The following is a 19,941-nucleotide window of genomic DNA, read 5'->3' on the forward strand; positions in this document are numbered from 1 at the left end:
AGTAATAATACAAAAAAAATAATACATACAGACTCTACAATGTATCCTCTTATTTCTCCTAATTTCATGCTTTCGTTCTTCGGTTCAGGGGCGATACAGTGGCATCAAACAGAAGCTGAATGCAGCCAGTGTTGGATTGTTTAAACCCTGGGAGAACAAAAAAACATTACTGTTGCTAAATAGAAACGGACTCGGGTTCCGAGACCGAGATTAGGGGACGACGGTGGAGAGAGTGAATATTCATATTTACAAGGCGTAGTCCAGCTCGCAGCGGACGTACATGTTCTTATCGTCGTTGTAGACCTGCGGGTAGTGAGCGATGAGGGCGTCCTGCGAGCCGATGTAGATGGAGTTGTAGATCTTCCAGTAGACGTCTCGCACCTTCCTGGCCGGGTGGAACAAACCCTGGAGAGGAGAGGATCATTATTTAGTAACAAACATGGCCGACGTTTTGCATTCTTCAGAGCAGCCGTCATCTAAGCAACCAAGCGGTGCCAGCTGTGTCTCCGTTGTTCTTTTATTTACAATTTAAGTAAGTTACGCACCTACCAGACGCACAGCAATATCTGTACTTATGCCCTATGGTTGGTATTTTACCATCTTGTGGCACTTGTTTGAATAAAACAAAAATTTGTGTAGTTTTCATTCTTTTAAAACGCATTTATTAGACAATTTATTGCATAATTTCTCATTTTGAGGGTGTAAGGGTTGACGGATGGCCATGTAAGTGGGGTGACTGTGGCTCAGTGCAGGGACGTCCTACAATCATGATCGGCGGTTCGATCCCCGGTTCCGTTAGCCCATGACAATGTGTCCTTGGGCAAGATGTTTAACCCCAAATTGCTCCCGTAGCGATTCTATGGTGTATGAATGTTAGCTACTCCTGATGGGCAGGTGGACCCTTAGCCCCTCCCATCAGCGTATGAACGGGTGAATGACGACAAGTAGTGTGAAAGACTAGAAACGCTCTACAAGTACAGGTCCATTTACCATGTTGATTATTAACCGCCTCCAGGGCTGTATCATTACAACAATAACGACGATATTGGACGTTTCTCCACTGTTAAATCTCTCCGTCGGCGTCCCGGTTATTCGTACCTGTAAGCTGTACTGCAGCATGCGGCAGGGCCCGATGGCGACCCGCAGGCCCTCCAGGGCGCCCATGACCGCCTGGATCACGTGGGGCGACGTCTCGAACACGTTGGGCCACACGTAGTTCAGCAAGTGGTTGAGGGAGTCTTCGCAGCCGAAACCGTAGACGCCCAGAGACATGTGCTGGACTACCGCACTGGCCGTCTGTCTGTGGACCAGATCTCTGCAGGGAGGACACGGGGACAACGGTTATTGGGGTCACTAAATCAAAAACAGGTAAAGCTACATGTTTAATAAAGCAACGAGGACGCAGAAACCCTCGTCGTCGGGCTCACCTGTCCATGAGCGCGTCCTCCAGCAGCGGCGTGACGGCGTAGATGTAGTCTTTGCCCATCTCCCCGATGTACTCGAACAGGAAGGAGAGGGACTTGAGCACGCCGTTCTGCACGTTGAGCTCGGGCACGCGGTACTCGTTCATGAGCGCCGGCAGCACCGTGAACGGCGAGCAGGTCTCGGCGACGATGGCGATGGCCACCGTGGTGCAGACTCTGTTCTGACGCTCCTGGACCTTCAGGTTGTTGAGCAGCGTGGCCAACACATCGTGGGGCCTGAGCGGGACGAGGAGGACAACGGGTTAGTTTAACTTTGTAGAGCAGCAGGGACCGGTTTGATTTATGTAACATATACTCAGAGCACTACTCAGGGTTTCTGCAGGCGTCACTAAGTTAAAGTTTAGACTTTTAAAAGCACATAGAATGCATTTTAATCACCCATTTACCAGTAGACGATGACTAAAAGATCACTTTTCAGTACTTTCCAACAGAATGCAATGAAAAGTTCCCAACTTTATAATGAATTTATTGCCACATTATCTCAAATCAAATCCGGTAATCTAATAAAGGCCGGCCACAAATACAAGACGGTTAAAAAAGAAAGAAAAAAGAACATATTGTGCATAATAGAGGCGACATTTCTATCACTTAAATGTAATAAATTCAATAATATCGTCGTGCTATATTCACACATTGTTTTGGTTTACTCTTTAGTGTTACCCTTCAGTCTCCGTGTGTTTGTTTTAATGTCCCAGCCAAACGTTATTGTGTAGTAACACACGAATGCCACAAGAGGGCAGTAGCTACATGTTAAGTACCGTATGAGAACAAGTACAAGTTATTGATTTTTACACAACATGGTGCCGGAAATGTCGTATAATAAAAGCCTTTATAAGGAATGAAGGGACTATATCCTCAGAAATGCTACACGGCTCCATTTACCGTCTTTAAAAAGACCATAGAATGTATTAAAAAAATGACTAAGCAGATACCGCGAACAGAGAAAATGTAATCAACATAAATATATTTGGTATTCACCCGATGGCTTTGGCGATGTAACCGAACGTGTTGACGGTGGCTCTGCGGATGGCTTTTTTGTGAGCCTTCAGCAGCTCCAGCAGCTCAAAACAAATCCTCATCCATTCCCTGGCCGACACATATTCAGCACCCCTGAAATACACACAAGAAGAAGAAGTTAGGACTCATATTGCACCACAATCAGATCCATAAAACGTCAATCTAAAAGGTTTTATTCTACCGACCTGTCGGCGATTCGGCCCACCAGGTCGATACAGTTCTCCTGCACTTTCTCGTGTCTGTTCTTCAGGATGGGAGTCAAACGAGGAAGCAGGTCTTTGATCGGTGGAGTCATCTTGTGCATACCTGCGACGAGAACAGCAAATATCCAATAGTTATTCAGATGTTTCCTGAAATCTGAACTACGCGGTCTTAAAAATGAAACTGCTGAGATCGTTCAGGATGTAGGGAGGAGACGAACCGATGACGTTGACGATGGCCTTCAGCGCTCCCAGGATGCTACCCAAAACCTCCGGGTACTCCTCTCCCAGGTACTCGTACAGCACCACACCCAAGTGACCCATCAGCTTCTCCTGCAGCGACGGACGAACAGAACATGCATTAGTTTCTCGGAGGAGTTACATGGATTTGAGTGCGTGTCTCTGTGTGTTTTCGTAGTTTACCTCCTGGCAAGTCTTCATCACCACGGCGGTACGGGAGATGAGGTCGGCAGCCTGCTGACGGACTTTGGCGGACTTGTTGTTGAGACGCCAGAGCACCGTACCGCAGATCTGAGGCAGGTAGGGTTTCACGCGCTTCCCGAGGGCGTTCACCACCGTGCCGAACCCGTTGAGCATGACGGAGTCCTGGAGGGAAAACGAGAAGTGGCAGAAACATTAATGAACCGCTCTGTAAAAAGACAGGATTTTTCCGTTTCCGATACCGGAGAGCCGCGCCTCCCACCTCGGTCGTCTGTTCCTGGAAGGCGTACAGGATCCCGTCGATCAGCTGCTCCTCCAGCTTGTGGTCGATGTCAGCCGCGCCCAGGTTGCCCATGATCTTCTCGATGGTCTCCATCACCATCTTCCTGTATTGCTCCGCCTCGTCCTTCAGGTCATCTACGATGCGAGAGATGATCTCTGCCGCTCCCACTTTGTTGGCCAGCTCCACTGTGGTGTCCACCAACTGTTTGGGGGGAGAAGACGCTTTAAAAAAACATGCATGGGACGTGTGCAAAAGCGCCAAGTTCCTATGAGAACTCATACAACGGTGCTTAGGAGCTAGAAAACGTCCAATAAAATAACTGGTTTTGAGTTTAGGCAAACTCTACAAAACATGCAAGTTAAACTCTTGAAATCAATTGACGTCGAAACCACAATTTGGCTCGTGTTTGGAGACAGGATGGCTCAGCAAAACATCTCATTTCAATATGCATTTGGCTTAAATGACAGTTAAAGGTTTCACAACTTAACTACATCAGCACAGACGTCTGTAAGTGGAACGTCTGACTGTAACCAACGGGTGCAGGTTGAGAACAGACGAGGAATGAACATCAGGTCTGATGGCTCTCGTGTTGGTGTCACTCTAGCGAACGACTAGCCCTGAGCTGAACCACGGACAGGTTGAACAGGCGAGAATAGTTCGCAGGAAGCAGCGTACATCTTTATATTTTTATGACCCCTTCTCACCTGTCTGTAGTTGCGTCTGTCCAGAGCCATCCTATGCTGCCAGAAGTGCTTGAAGAAGGGAGGCAGGATCTCAGTCTTGATGTAGTTGGCTTCCACACCATCAGTGCCACAACACTGCTTCACCACCTACGAGACGGAAAACACAAGTGGAGGTCAGAGAAGGAACAAACATTCAAAAAGGTCCAGGTGTTTTTTTTGGACGGCTTGCATCAGAGTTCAGATGAAAAGTAGAGAAGACGGATGTGACCAACGGGTGCAGGGTGAGAACAGAGAGGATGAAAGTACCAGCTCTGCTAATTCTCATGCTGGTGTTTATATAGCGACATACTAGCCCTGACGCAACCATGTAGGGGCTGAACAGGCGAGAATGAGTCGCAGGAAGCAAGCTGAGCGTTTGGCTACAGAAGTTGAGACAGACGCGAGTTGTCCTCCCTTACCTTGAGTACAATCTTCTTCATCTCCTCATCGGGGGACTGGAACTCTCGGATGAGGATCAGCATCACCTCTCTGGTGTAGTAGTTTGCGTACTCGGCGTCCATCAGTGGGATCAGGTAACCGATAGCTTTGAGGAAAGCGGCCAGACCCTGGTGACAAAAGAGGGAGGAAGAAATTGTGAGTACAAACTGTGCTCACGGATTCTAGACCGTAATAATGCATTAGATTTTATTACAGCGCTGTGTGTGGATCTCGCGATATATATAGCTTGATATTTCCTCCACAAGCTTCTTACCTTTCCTCTGTGTTGTCTGATACCCTTCCAGAGAGGCTTGAGGACCGAGTCGAAGGACTCGATACCGTAGGGTGTGGCAGCTTCGGCGAGGGCCGCTATAGCCAGGGCGCTGATGGTCCTGACCTTCTGCTGCTCGTCTACCAGACCTGTGGCACCAGTCAAACACAACAGTCAAGAGCGTGAACACATTCTCAGTAAGACGGGGTTTATAGAACGTTGAGGAACTGGCTGTTTAAAACCATGTTGCATCATCACCATGTTTGCATCATAAGAATGCAAAGCATCACCATTGTTTGGCACAGTTTAGATGTTGGATTGCACATTTAACAGTAGTAGTAGTTTGCTTTTATTAGCCAGGGGTACCAGAGGAATTCACAGATGTATCGTGAATGGACCCAATGGGACTTTAAAATTAAGATTTGGCAAAAGAACTCTCCGAATACCTCTAAAAAGACTGTAATTAACACTTTGAAAGGCTGTCATTTGATAACAATTCACATCTTAAGGCTACACTGATCTGCAAACACCTCTATATGCGACTGACCGTGTTCGATAATCTCCACCAAGCTACGAAGATGGGGCAGAATGGCGCAGCCCATGAGGATGGCGATCTGCTGCACGATCTTGATGCCCGTGTGCCGGGCCTGCCAGGACTTCTTGCTTTTACACACGGCTTTGAGGAAGGGCAGGAGGGAGGGGATGCCGAGAGCGGAGGCCACCACGGCGAAGGCTCGGGCCGTGGTGTTTCTGACGTACTCGTCCATGTTGTCGATATCGGGTCTCATTGTGGAGATCATGGTGGCCAAACCGGCGGCCTGGGACGGACAGGAAGAAGAGGAACGTCAAACATCCGAGTCAGACGACATTTACTGAGCAGGAGAATTTATGTTGTATTCATTTTTACATCTCATTAGAACATTTATTTAACTAAAGTGGCAATTAAAATGAAAAACAACTGATTTATCTGGTTATTCTGCTCATCAGATTAGAGATGAAAAATAAGAATAATAAATTCCAACAGTCAAAACATGTATTTAGGCTGAAATTGTCAAAACGGTGGAAACGTTCCCGTCAATGGAACGTCTGACTGTAACCAACGGGTGCAGGTTGAGAACAGACGAGGAACGAACATCAAGTCTGATGGCTCTCGTGTTGGTGTCACTCTAGCGAACGACTAGCCCTGAGCTGAACCACGGACAGGTTGAACAGGCGAGAATAGTTCGCAGGAAGCAGCGTGTGCGTTAAAAACAAAAACTAAAGTGCCCCACATTACCTTTGCCAAGTTAGAGATGATTTCTCTGCCTTCTACTCTGGCGTAGTAGTCCTCATCAATCAGCAGGGGCTCAATCACCACCAGGATCTGGACACAAAGAGGACGGTTAGTTAATTTATTCTCACACATACGATCCACGGGACATGGGCGCAGACGGCCGTCACTCTGAGCCTACCTTGTGAACGTACGGTCGAACCAAGTCGTCCAGTTTGTAGAGAATGCGGTCGATGACTTTGACGAGCAAGTGGCGCTCCTGGTCCTCCAGGGTGGGCGACATGAGCAGGGGAAGGATCTGGTTGAACAGCGGGCCGGCTCCGAACTCTCGAGCCTTATCCGTGATCTGACGCAGAGCGGCCTGGAGACGAGAGGGAGAGAGGTCAGACGAGTCGGCTTCAGTCCCAACAGATGTCGTGATTTCTTTATGCTGCTCCCAGCAGAGAATGATTGTCTACACTTTGACGTCTACTGAATGCAGCAGCGCCACATATTTAGCAAGCAAATAGTCACACTGTAGCGTTGGGTGTTGATCTAGCAATGTTGTGCTTTACGCTACTTCAAGGCTCTTTGGGACATTTATGTAAAGAAATGGACAGGCCTCCTGGATACAACAGTGCATAGGAGCTGGAAAATGTCCAATAAAATAACTGGTTTTGAGTTCAGACAAAAAGAACAATACTTTTATTATTATTAAAATACTAATTATTTATAATACTCTGCCATACAACTCTACAAAACAAATGTATGCAAGTTAAACTCTTGAAATCAATTAACATTTGCCTCGTATTTGGAGACAGGATGGCTCAGCAAAACATTACATTTCAATATGTATTTGGCTTAAGTGGAAATTAAAGGTTTCACAACTTAACTAGAATGTGTACTTGTGCTTTAGTCAAAGTCAGGTGACTGGTATGCATTTATCTCAACATGCAGACATAAGAGTGACATGATTGATGTCCACTAAACACATCAAAAACATCAGCACAGACGTCTGTAAGTGGAACGTCTGACTGTAACCAACGGGTGCAGGTTGAGAACAGACGAGGAACGAACATCAGGTCTGATGGCTCTCGTGTTGGTGTCACTCTAGCGAACGACTAGCCCTGAGCTGAACCACGGACAGGTTGAACAGGCGAGAATAGTTCGCAGGAAGCATTACATCATTACGTTCTTATTACCCCTTTTAGTTGAACACGAACACCTGTGTGTTTGCTTCCTTTTCGTCTGACCTCTTAAAACAAGGAGTGTTTAAAAAAAAGGGGGTATTTGAAATCGTATGAATAATGACAAACCTTTCTCATGGGCGGTGTTCCATTTTTAATCTTCAGCAGCAGCTTCATGATCTTCCTCTCTTTCTGCTCCTCGGGGCTCAGCGTGGACTCATCCACCTCCACCTAAAAACAAAAACACGCAGAGCTCGCCATCAACACACACGTTGACCTCCAGACGGGTCAAACATCTCGGTGGTGGGTTTTTAACGTGTGTTGCGAAACACAAAATGTATGCTCACCAGCAGTTTGTCGAAATACTGGATGTCATCGGGTTTGAGGAAGGGCAGGTTTCCTGAGGGCTGGTCATTCATCTGTTTGGTGGTGCGGTCCTCCACTTGCATGTGGAAGCCCGTCATGCCTCCAAGCGGGGTCGGTGTGGCGGACAACTTACGAGCCGGAGTGCGGATCGGCACGTAGCCCGCTGGTGGCGGCAAAACCTGTGAAAAAGAACAATAAACTGTCAGTGCTGCGACTGTTTTGATTACATTTACTCATACTTTTGTCACTAGAGATTTAAACGATAAAAAAAGGGGAGGTATGGACCTTGTATCCCTCTGGGAACATGGCGTCAAGCTCATCGTCTGTGAGAGGCCGGTTCCTCTCGTCAATCTCCCGCTCCCACCTCCACGCCTGCAGCTGCTCTGGAGTCATGCTCATCAGGTGACCTGAAGAAAACAAGGGGAGGAAACAGATTTTAAAAACACAGCAAAATCATTAAAAGGGGCCCGAGGATGCAAGTGACTAAAATATAATTCTGCTAATATAGTTCCTTTGTTCCCAAATACAAACCAAGACTACAGAACACAAGATAAAAAGGTAGCCAACACATAATCTTACCCGGTGTTGGTGTAGCCATGTTCATAGCTGGCGTTCCGATGGGAGTTTTTCCTCCTGGGGTCATTAGTGGCGTAGACGATCCCATCTGACTCGCGGGGGTTTCATCCCAGCGAGACTTCCTCTTACTGGCACCCGGGGTCGGAGTCTCGCCCACCGACTCGTCCCCTCTGTCCGTGCGTGGCGTTTCGGCCCAGCCACTCCCGTGTCCCGGGGTCTCCCGTTCCGTCTTTGGGGTTTCGTCCCAGCGGTTCTTGCGTACGCTTCCCGTGGCTCCGCCGCCGTGGCCGGGCGTGGCGTGACCGGGCGTGTCCCTGCCAGGGGTGGCGGCGCCAGCAGGTGTGTGACTGGGAGTGGGATCCCACATGCGGGTACTGGGAGTCGCCCCCGGGGTCTCACTGCCCTTAGCGCGCCCAGGGGTTTCATCCCATCGGGTGCTTGAGGGTGTGTGTGCGGGGGTGTGGCCCGGGGTGTGTCCTGGAGTCTACAAAGGGCCAGAAACAGAGAAAATTAGATTTAAAACATGTGAGAGACAATAATACAACTTCTGAGTCCCTCATAGGAAGTAAACATAATATTTTACCCGTCTTAAGACGCTTAAGTTACCCATAAAGCCGTAAGAGGCTGAAACTCGAGTGGCTCACCTCAGCAGACGAGTCCGCCTGGTCCCAGCTGGACATCTTTTTGGGTGTAGTATTCGTGGGGGTTTGGTCAGCGGTCTGGTCCCAGCGACGTTTACGTTTTGCGGCAGCAGCCTGGGAGGCAGCGGACCCGTTGACGACTTTCAGTTCCCCAGCTTTGGCCTTCTCTACCATCTGCAGACGGATCTCCCTCTGCAAGCAACAAAAGAACAAACGTCAGAAGAAAGATGATACAACTGTGCTGCAAAAAAAACAACAACACAGGATTAACATCCGACATCTTCAGATGCAGTCAAAGAAAACCGCGGGTAGCCACTCACCTCCTCTTTGGACAGATTTTGCTCCAACATGACGTCCACGTACGACCTGACCTGCAGCTTGGGGTCCGGCGTTTTGCCCCCTGCGCGAAAGAGCACCAACAAGAACAAAGGACACTGATCAGTATTCGCTCCGGGGACCCACGTTATTACAAACACAGCAAGCACAAACACCCTGACTCTCTTTACCAACAGATTAACTTACGTTCCTGTTGTTATAAACGGCTGATTCACAAAAACATTCCTACTGAATTACATACAAATATACAGTTGTCTTTTCTTACATACAGTCATAGCATACTAATGAAAAACAAGCAGGTACATAGAGAGAAGAGCTGTGGTTGTGGTGTTTTCTTAAAGTGGATTAAGAAGTTATAGCCATCACTGATGCAGGGGTCCTGGGCTGTGCTCTTCAGAATACGTACACTTTCAGTGCCATGGTCCCTCTGCAGTCAGACTTCAACCGGCAGAAAAGAAGCCTAGAAAATGTCTCTTTACCATTAGTAACACTTTGGAAAAGGGTTTGAACTCACTCACACACAACAGTATACCACCTGTGTTGCATTGATTTACGGCACTCAAAAAAAACAAAGTATCTTCTTGGGGCATAACCACAAAACTAGAGAAAAATAATAATAATCATATGGCGATCATGTGGCTCAGATTCCCAATTCTTTACACTAGCATATAAAAATGAAGTCAAGATTTTGAGGCTACGTCTAGGAATGACATTAAATATATGAGCATCTATTCTGGCACTATAATATAAAAATTGGGCTAAAAAATCATGCTGAATCTATCCCCACTATCAGAAATACGGTGATGCGACATGCCAGAGCCCCATTGACATGGCATACCAGCCCTGCTTATCATCCAATAATCCTACATTTAAATCTTGACTTCCTTTGGAGGACAAAGGTGACTGATGAAATAAAGATGAGCGATATAGTCAAATATTTGGGCAGTGATTTTCTAAAGGGGAAAATCTAAATTTGGAGGAAATTGATAAGCCAAATAAAAAAACTTAAGAGGCTCTTGGGGGTTGAGGTTTGTTGTAGCTGGGCTGCATCTGATTCCCAGTGGACTCTGACCCAACTGATAAACGCACAGTTCTTTGTGCTCCCCATAACCTACACAGGATGAGTTGCTGCACCTTTAACAGAGCGCAGTACAGGACTGGCAAAGCAGTACTGCTGTAGGAGAGAAATTAAGGACAGTTAGTATGGGCCTGTGGTATTGTGGTACACAATTTTCTTGATAACATTTCTATTTTACAGAGAGAGTTGTAAAATAAAAATATATTTAACACAACAACTTTGTACAAAGCACTCTCTCTCGCTCTCTCTCTCTCTACATGCAGGCTCCAGAAAAGCCCTACCTGGACCAAACCTGAAGCACTTGGGCCATTTAAGCTAATTTTGTCAGTGGAAGTGAAGATGCAATAAAAATGAAGAGAAGCGGTAAACTAGCTGGCTCTTGGAGGTTTTTACACTTCCAGCCTGAGAGAAAAGATGACTACACTTAGATCTAACTTCTTATGTCCTGTGCTCAGGCCCAAGGCTTTTACATTTGACAAGCCCACAGAGGTGGTTACGTTACCACGGGACTTTAAAATTACAGCCCTGACAAAGTCAAACTGATTATGACTTTTACGTATTATATAACCTGATAGAACCCTAATGATCCCGAGTTGACTGCGCCAACGTGACCAGGCGTATTTCTCTCCACTGCCTGCCTTGTGATATACAGCTCTGCCTATAAGTAAGCAGGTCGTTGTTGTTGTTTGTCATCAGTTACTGAGCTCAGCATGGCAAATTAAAGTGCATTGGCCGGTGAATTACACCAGAACTAACCCTCAAACTTACTCTCAATCCTCACAAGCGGGCCACTGCCCTTTACCAACATAATTTAGGCTGTCGTACACATGGGAATGTTAACCCTTCGACTCACACACAACCCATCTGCGACCCACGTTTGTTAGGTGAATAAGCCCTCTGAACATTGAACACCTAATCACCTCTCCCACTGAAAAGCATGGTAACCCTACACGGGTTTTCACTTAATTTTATTGCACGCACACGGATAAAAATGTCATTTCGCACATGAATATCATGGAAATATTTTTCCAAACCAGAATACTGAAGATAAACTTTGAGCCCACATTGTCTTTTGCTGCAAAGTCTGGAGGTTGATACAAATGTAGATCATAAATATAAAATCAGGAAGAAAACGTAGAAAAGACACAAAATGTTCTTGGACCACAGAGGATTGACCACGGGGAAGGCATCAAGTCTGGGAGGCAAGCTATTGCATTGTAGTCGAAGGGTTAAAACAGAAAAACTATGGGTGTGAAACCATTGGCAGTCATGGTGGTCACAAAAAAAGTGAACCATGAAACGGGGGAGGAAATGGGGAAGGCGTAATGAAGTCAAAAAATAGCAAAATTTACCATCTGCGAAAGGGTCGAGCCGCTCCGGTGAGATGATCATCTGTCTGCGCCGGGCTTTGTATTCATCTTCCCGCTCTGCAATCTTCTGCGGACGATGCTCTGCAAATGGGTCGTACTGCAAAACAAGGACGGGGGTGTTAGTGTATTTATAAACGCAAGAACACAGGGATGAAAATATGATAATCAAGAGACAATGAATCAACACGTACTTGCTCGTCTGACTGAGGAATGGCATTGAGTATTGCCACTGGCGCATGGTACCCGGGCTTCTTTTGACCCAACAAGCTTGTTGATGAATCCTCTTCATCGTCCTGCGGAAGGAAAGAGAAACAAGAGTCTAGTCAAATCTCACCAAAATGGCAAGACTCTCCCAGCTCATATGCAACAGGCAAAGAAAGGGGAGCAGTCAAGCTCCGAAAAACACTGTGGAATTGAAATATAATCGAAGTAAATGTAAGTATTGTACTTTGGTGCTTACTGAGTAAAACATCTGAATAATTATCCCCCATTGGTACAAAAATACTTACATCTTCCTGTTCATTAGCAGCAATGGAAGTGACATATCCAGCAAAGCGGCTGTCGCTGCCTCCGTAGATCTCCTGGTCAAAGAAGCCGGTGGAATCGAGGCCCACTCCCTGCTCGCCTTCCTCCAGCAGGGTCGCCTTCATCCCCTGGATCTCCAGGATCTGGGCCTCGATATCTACAGGGAAAAAATAATGATTATCTGTGTTTAAGACGCATTACTTACAAGCAGGGGTTGAATGAAAGTATCTGTACTCAAGTGCTGTATTTGAGTACACATTTGAGGTACTTGTACTTTTGTAAATAAAACAAATGAGTTCACAATACACGATTTTTACAATTGTATTACAATTTAAACTACCCAGCTCAAATATTGACAGAAAACTATTTGGAAACGTTTTGATCATTGTTTATTTAATAAATGATTGGTCATTAAAATAATATTAATCTGAAAACATTTAATTGTTGCTTAACAATTGTTAAGATATGCAGTTTTTCCTGAATCTATTTGTATTAATATGGAGGTGTGGACTGTTGGTTGAACACAAAAAGACATCACAATAGTATTTTCAGAATTTTTACAAAAAAAAAAAAAAAAAAAAAAATCAATGGAGAAAACAATCAGATTCATATCTAATCAAAGTAATTGGGTGCAATCTGAATACAAAAAAATAGTTAAACTCGAGCTTCACCTAAACTTGAAGTACAACAGCAAACTACTGAGTTGACATAAATGCATGAGTAATACTATATAATATATAATAGTGGAACAGTCAGAGGGACCGTTGTCCTCATCCATTTGCACATATAAGGAAGTGGTGAATAACTAGACATAATACAACAATAAACATAACGTTACAACGTCTGAACTTTTGTGATAAATTACTTTAACTCATGGAAAAGATCTGAAATCATCCTCCACCACTGCTTATAAAATCACGTTAACGTGAAAATATATGTAAATAAAAATATATTTCACTGCACAATGCGTAACGTGGGGTGTTGTTATATTAACCCGCCACCTGATATCCGTATCGCCATTTAACACCACATAAAGCTTAACTAGAGGTCGCAATGCGCCACAACACAAGCTTTAAAATTAATATGAGAAGGTGGATGAGCCTGGTGGTGAAATTACTTATATATCCGCAAAAAAAGGGCAGATTTAGCACGGTGACGGCAGCTAACGAGCTAAAAGCGAGCAACCAGCGCCATTATCGAAGCGTCCGCGTTGCGTCGTTTCACGGCCTTCAGCTTCACGCGCTTTAAAACAAACGGATATATTTAAAAGATGTACTCCAGACCCTTACGACATCTACTGCGTACTTTCTTGACACTTAATATCATGGAAAGTACTCAGAAACATGAGCTATTTAGCGGTTTTGTGCAAATAATTTACCTTCGTGCGTTTTGGCGATCTTCGCCATTTTGGTGGTGGTTGTTCGACTCTGAAACCGGAAGTGTGTTGAACGGGACTTCCGTCTCTTTCTCTCTCAATCTGTTCTCGCGAGAGTTTACAAATTCTCTTCTTATTCTTCTTCTTCTTCTTGAAGTTTAACGGTGGTTGGCATCCATCTAATTGGTGCATTACCGCCACCGTCTGCTGCGGAGTATAGATCAGACAATAGGGATTACAAATTTCAATTCGTTGATCGTTTTGTAAAGAAATTGCAAACTATTAATCTCGTTGCGCGTGGAGTTTTTTTATTTTTTATTATTGGCAAAAGAAAGTAAATCGTTTCTATAAGTAAAAGTGTAGCAGTATTTTTTTTTTTAAATAAAATGTACTTAAAGTGTCCAAAATAAACGTGGTCTTCATGCAGTATGGTGCAGGAGGAATTCATTCCTTTACTTAAGTATTACAAGTAAAGCTCTGCATTGGATATGCAATTCATTGTAAAAGTAATCATACTAATCACAAGAAGAAATTGCACTTTATTATTATAGTATTAAATTACTCAATGCAGAAAAATAGAAGCATTTTAGTCTTGCAGTTAATTGAGCATATTGCAGTATGGTGTAGTAGTGTGGTAATAGTAGTATTTTCACGGTGTGGTAATAGTATTTTACTTAAGTACAGGATCTGAATACTTCTTTCACTACTGTTATGTTTACTACTATTATTGTAAACATAACATACATAAACTAAATCGTATAATTAGTCTAAATGACCCCGTGAAAAGATGGACAGTGTTTGTAAAATTGTCGGTGTATAACTTTAAAGTAGCCCAAACTGAGTTTTGAGTATCCAAGGTAAACATGAGCCAACCATCTCGTGACATTCCAGCGTGGGCGCGTTCGTGCACGCGCGGATCACACACGTCAATAACGTCGGTTTGACGCACCACAGGACCGGCCAATGAAAACGCTCAGCGGAGCGCGGCTCGTCCAATGGCTGGCCGACATTCGGAACTTAAGCGACGTTCAGGGGGCGGGACTAAACAGTGGGCGCCGCTTGCTTTTATCAACTTGGAAGAAATCCGTCAAAAACAAAAAGGGACGATGGCGAGAGGGAGCCGGGGCCTGAGAAAAGTGGCCGAGTGCATCAAACAGTTACCTTCGATAGCCAACCGAGAAACACAGACTAGGAACAGCGTCAGGTAACGTATTGTTAATCTTTTAAATCTCTATTTAAACGAGAAAGCGAAAGGAGAAGACACACCTCAGACAATCACAAAAGGGAGCCAACTTTAGCTCACAGCATTTAAAAGTTACAGGAAAGCACATTTAAGTTGATTTACTCCACTAATGTAACGTCCTTAAGACTCCTCCAGCATCATAACTGAGCCTGTTGTCACTCCAGGTGTAATACAGAAATAACAACACGTCAAACAACCTATTATTGGTGGATATTATTGACTAGTAGACTAGTATTCAGGGGAAGGACTATCACTAGATCTGAGGTGAAGTAGAAAGTAATTTCATAATATCATCTTTCTGAAAGCAGAGAATGTAAATACTATAGTGCAGTAAAGTTCATGCATCTCAAGTGTACTAAGTTACATTCCTCTGCAGCCTCTTCTGGGAACAGTAGAGTACAAGCTGTACTGCAAATGTCAGGTTTTTAATATTTTAAGCGTTTTTCATGAGCTGCAGTTACTCTATCGATGAGGAACACCACTGAAATCCACGGATGTCCTGGAAGGTGCTAAATTACCGGCCGCACACTTCCACAAATGTTATCTTATATAGTGGAAACGTTGCCTCATGAAACCTTTATTAAATATTGACTATGCCAACTACCCTTTCGTCCTGCATCTGCACCCTTTTGGGGCGCAAAGTCCTCCTTTTCTTTGCTCTGAATTCCCAATTTCTCAACCTCAACCCTCCCAGTCTGCACCCATGCACTTGCATGGACTTGGCAGCTTAAGCTGTATCATGTTTTCGGTAGTGGGTCGTGAATGGGCTCTCTTGAGGTAACCAGCCGGCCAGGAATAGAACAGGAATTTGAAGCGTTGCGTCATTGAGATGCACAGAAAAGGCTTCACGGGGATAAGATAATAATGAAAGCAGTGATAATGTCACGTTGCGTGCCGGTGACCTTTAAACTCGTGCCCTGGAAGCTGTGCAAGAGGACATTGAGGAGCAGGAGCCGAGGGTGAAGCACAAAGAACAAATCGAGCGTTCATATCCCTCCACAGGTGATTATTAATGGTGGAGGTTGTGGATTAATAGACCGACTCGGGGCTTTTCCCATGACCCCACTGGTCCCTGCTAATCGGTAAAGCAGCACTGTGGAACAGGGGCAATAATACCTGCAACATATTTCTATTTTAGTTGATTTTAAAGGTTAAGAAAACATTGGTCGGAGCAAATCGCAAGCTCCAAGAGCCCGAGGTAACTTCTTCAAATTGCTAAGAAAATGTTTGACTAATCGATTAATGATTGGTGATCTATTGCCTAATGCAACGTACTGTAGCAAATAACCCAGGTGATTAGTTTTTGTTTGTTTTGTTGATAAAGATGTAATTCCTATCAATGGCACCTTCCAGCACAAAGTACTTCAAAATTACAAAACAAAGACTCTGGACTTCCATTTCGGAGTTTATACCTGAACTTGTGTTATATAAATACAATCCATCATTACAACCAATTATCCCCATTACTTTATAACACCTCATCCGCTGTGGTGGTTCTGTGCCTCCCACTGTCTCTAGACTTGAAATTTAAAAGTGAGAACATTTTGTAGCACAAAGAATGAAATGCCTAATTAACTTAAACTAACCATAACTAATGGCCATTTGGAGTTCAGCAAAACGTTTGTTGGGCTTAATTATTAAACAGTGTTTTTGTCTCAAGTACTCAGTGTTTTTGGAAGAGTTACCCGACCTACTTCCCAACCTTGTCATGTGTCCCCCTGGGCCGAATATATCGTTCATATATTTCACTTGTTGGCAAGCAGCCACAGAACATGGTTGAACAAGTCCGGCAGGTTTAACTCTCCTGTGTCTGAGGTCTCCAGAGCCACAGATGCACCATCTTCCCGCACAGCGTGACCATGTTCATTTAATATACTTCATTTAGTTTGAACGGTTAATACCTGGTAGGCGTTTGCAGGAAGGCTTTCCACATCCTGTTAACCAGAAACAAGGCTCACGCTGCAGCGGGTGGCTTTGCCTCTTGGTTCACAGACGGTAACTGAGTGAGCGCTGGGCTTCCTGTCGACGTGGAACATGAGAAAATCAATCAATGTTCTCGAGAGAGTATCCCGTCACACCGAAGTGTGTGTCAGTTAGGGGGGAGGGGGCTGGGGGGGGGTATGGGATGAGTTGTGGGACAATATTTGTAGAAACGACAAAGCAGAGTTCAGTGCGTCGGCCCTGCCCTGCTCTGTATGGGACTATTGATTCAAGTCCCCCAGTTGTGACGCCACGCTTGTTTGTTTTGTGCGCAGATACCTGTCGTCATGTGGGATCCTGATGACCCGCGTGCCGCCGCCGCTGCTGGGCGCAGCCATGCCGAGGCTCGGGGTCGGGTTACCCGCTCGCAGCTTCTTCAACCTGACCGGCTCCTTCTCCAAGAGGAAGGAGTACTCGGAGAGACGCATCATTGGGTGAGGCGGCGGAGAAAGTGTTCTATTATATCATCTTCACTGTTTTTATTGGCATTTTATGTTGTTAATAATAAAAAGAAGGCAACAAACCGTCCATTCAAATCTAATCTATCAAGGACATAACTTTATTTATGTCCTTGAGGAATTGCAGAGCAAAGTAGGACAGAGTGCGAAGAAAAGCAAAAATATTAACAATGTTATTGTTCAGTAAGGTGCAAAAATGAAATGCATACAAACGCCCATGTAAACACGGTCAGCTCAGTCAAAACTAATGCTGCTGTTAGCGCTGTAGCAACCATTAGCTGCGAGTCGCCGCCGTGTTGAGACGATAAGTTTGCTCTGAATTTATAATTTAGCACCTTTTTTTTTACAAAGAAAGTTGTGTTCCCAGCCACAGCCCTCACAAGTTCACATGTATGTAATTGTTTTAATGCCGACGCCCTATCCGAGGCTCCACATATGCGTTTCTGTGTGACTCACTAAATGTGCTCCCGTGTTCCATAGAGGGGTCATAATCACTAAATCTGGTTGTATAAATAGACGCAGGCCGCTGCAGCTATTCTCCCTCAGCTGGAGTGATGCAGTCGTACAGAGATCTCCATCTGTGTCCCATTCACTATATAATTAATTTATTTTACTAGTTTCCTTGTCTTTTGCCTTCTTTCTGCCTCCCTCAGCCTCTGTCCCCTTCGCTCTGGTCCTCATTGACCTACTTTCAGACTGAACTGGGTCACGAGTCCCGTGCCAGCGTTGTTTAGCGTGTAATGTTATGTCACAGTTGCCGACCTTTTGCGCGCTTCCTGTCCTGCAGACGCACCGGCAGCTTACGGCTCTTTTTTGATTCTCAAGCCTTGACGCTTCAGGTATTCCATGCCGGAGATATACGACGTGGTGGCCGGCGTGGAGAACTACCGCCTCTTCGTGCCCTGGTGTAAGAAGTCGGATGTGGTGTTCAAGCGAGCGGGATTCTGCAAGGCCAAGCTAGCTGTGGGCTTTCCACCCGTGATGGAGAACTACACCTCTCTCGTCACTTCAGTGTGCCCCCACCTGGTCAAGGTACGGCACCACGTTGGCTCAATGCACACTTTCATTAGCTTGTATGCTAATGTGTGAAATATACAGCGTCGTTATCAGCAGGAAGCAGCACTTTGTAGTTAAAATGGAGGAAGTATTGTTCAGCGATACGGCCGTCCAGTTTTTATTGTCCCTTCTTTAAAGGAATAGGTCACCCACAAAATGATCAGTTACTCACCACATGTTACTTTGAGTTCCTGAAGAGAAATTGTTGTTTAACTGCATGCCTCCCTGCTGAAAGTGTACAACCTCATTCATTTAGTGGTGTTCTCACTTCTTCCCAAACACATGCTTCTCCGCTAAAAACGTTCTATTTAAAAGAAAAACGTGTGCATAAGTGCGCTACTCCTGCTGAGCATATGACTGGAGAGGTAATCGTTCTACTAATGGTTGTTTTGTGGGTGAAGCATTTGCTTTTAAAGGTTGCCGCATACACCTTGTTTCACCTTTACCACGTCTTCATTGAAGCTACATGATGTCAAATATTTAAACCACAGAAAACATGTTTATTTCTCCAAAATTCAGCGCTAAATATTTGGACTCCAGGCAGTTTGTAACGCGTGATGCATATCATGTTGCTTGTCAGGCGTCCTGTTCAGACGGCAAACTCTTCAACCACTTGGAGACGGTTTGGCGCTTCAGCCCCGGCCTCCCGGGATATCCTCGTACTTGCACTGTGGATTTTTCTGTAAGTAGACGCCGCGTGCAAACTCTTGAGCCGTGTGTGTTGTGAAAGTTCGCCGCTGATTCTCTATCCTCTCTCCTCTCCCCAGATCTCCTTTGAGTTTCGCTCCCTCCTCCATTCCCAGCTGTCTCACGTCTTCTTCGACGAGGTGGTGAAGCAGATGGTTTCGGCGTTCATGCGGCGCGCCGCCAAGGTCCACGGCGACGAGACGGCCATCCCTCAGGAGCTCATGTTCCACGAGGTCCACCACACGTAGCGCCGCGCGCCTGCAAACGCAGATACACGACGCCGGAGGGGAAGAATAAGGGGGGGGGGGGGGGGGGGGGGGGGGAGGAGGAGGAGGAGGAGGAGGAGGGCGGCCGCCTTTCTCACAGCGACGACCAAGTTTATTCTCAACTGTTTCCTGTATCTTTTTTTTTTTTTTTTATATATATATACACACACACACACACACACACACACACACACACATGCAGACCTGTTTCCATTTCAGTTCATCTCCATTATCAGAACTATGCAACCTGTGCCTGGTTAAGATGCTGTCGGTCGTCACATCAGGGAGCGACACCGCTCTAACACCCTTTTTATTTAAAAAGCTGCTTTAAGGAGACGCTTTACAAGAGCGCGTGTCCAAAAATAAACGATTTCAGGATGTGTAGTCGATGAATATTGTTATATCACCTGGGTCGGGATACAAAATGTGACATTGCAGTTTGAAGTTGTCGGAAAAGATGGCAGCATTTAAAAAGAAAAGGTGTTTGTGTGGTAGAGATCAAAGACTAAATCGGCAGTTTAAATGACGTGAAATGTTCCTTTTCTCTTTATAATATATCATTTTCAAGCGTCCATTACAAGAGTGCAATGGACGCTTCTGTGCAAAATAATCTGGATGTAAGCAGCAGAGCCATCTGGTGGGCGGAGCCTCGCGTGTCAAGGCGGTCAAGTTCTCGTCCCAGGTCGGCGCGT

At 45.3% G+C, this 19,941-nt stretch overlaps 2 protein-coding genes across 5 annotated transcripts in view; one reads left to right on the top strand and one right to left on the bottom strand.

Moving 5' to 3' along the window:
- sf3b1 (splicing factor 3b, subunit 1) overlaps positions 1–13,605 on the bottom strand; it is a 13,837-nt gene extending 232 nt beyond the window's left edge. The window contains exons 1-24 of one of the 4 annotated variants that reach the window (XM_079230839.1): positions 13,563–13,605; positions 12,169–12,341; positions 11,851–11,952; positions 11,642–11,756; positions 9,196–9,275; positions 8,879–9,067; positions 8,238–8,718; positions 7,944–8,065; positions 7,640–7,837; positions 7,422–7,523; positions 6,308–6,487; positions 6,133–6,219; positions 5,404–5,674; positions 4,860–5,005; positions 4,567–4,713; positions 4,130–4,255; positions 3,405–3,626; positions 3,125–3,307; positions 2,923–3,034; positions 2,687–2,807; positions 2,463–2,594; positions 1,428–1,700; positions 1,099–1,315; positions 1–405 (exon numbers count right to left, since the gene is read on the bottom strand). The exon at positions 1–405 is cut by the window's left edge and continues 232 nt beyond it. In XM_079230839.1, the coding sequence (XP_079086965.1) occupies positions 247–405; positions 1,099–1,315; positions 1,428–1,700; positions 2,463–2,594; positions 2,687–2,807; positions 2,923–3,034; positions 3,125–3,307; positions 3,405–3,626; positions 4,130–4,255; positions 4,567–4,713; positions 4,860–5,005; positions 5,404–5,674; positions 6,133–6,219; positions 6,308–6,487; positions 7,422–7,523; positions 7,640–7,837; positions 7,944–8,065; positions 8,238–8,718; positions 8,879–9,067; positions 9,196–9,275; positions 11,642–11,756; positions 11,851–11,952; positions 12,169–12,341; positions 13,563–13,590 (3,966 nt within the window). In that variant the 5' untranslated portion in view covers positions 13,591–13,605 and the 3' untranslated portion in view covers positions 1–246. Of the gene's footprint in view, positions 406–1,098; positions 1,316–1,427; positions 1,701–2,462; positions 2,595–2,686; positions 2,808–2,922; positions 3,035–3,124; positions 3,308–3,404; positions 3,627–4,129; positions 4,256–4,566; positions 4,714–4,859; positions 5,006–5,403; positions 5,675–6,132; positions 6,220–6,307; positions 6,488–7,421; positions 7,524–7,639; positions 7,838–7,943; positions 8,066–8,237; positions 8,719–8,878; positions 9,068–9,195; positions 10,303–10,326; positions 10,386–11,641; positions 11,757–11,850; positions 11,953–12,168; positions 12,342–13,562 lie in introns of those variants that run through there. The other 3 variants (XM_079230837.1, XR_013771147.1, XM_079230838.1) reach the window with 3 other exon arrangements.
- A 1,060-nt stretch (positions 13,606–14,665) lies between these two features.
- Positions 14,666–19,265, top strand: coq10b (coenzyme Q10B; the record flags this gene model as incomplete). Its single annotated transcript, XM_079230870.1, has 5 exons — positions 14,666–14,763; positions 17,058–17,216; positions 18,080–18,272; positions 18,877–18,978; positions 19,064–19,265. The coding sequence occupies 5 exons, from the start codon at positions 14,666–14,668 to the stop codon at positions 19,229–19,231; spliced, it is 720 nt and encodes a 239-aa protein (XP_079086996.1). The 3' UTR covers positions 19,232–19,265.
- Between the last annotated feature and the right edge of the window lie 676 nt (positions 19,266–19,941).

The sequence above is a fragment of the Taurulus bubalis genome (genome assembly GCF_910589615.1).
Source record: "Taurulus bubalis genome assembly, chromosome: 15".
Classification (NCBI taxonomy): domain Eukaryota; kingdom Metazoa; phylum Chordata; class Actinopteri; order Perciformes; family Cottidae; genus Taurulus; species Taurulus bubalis.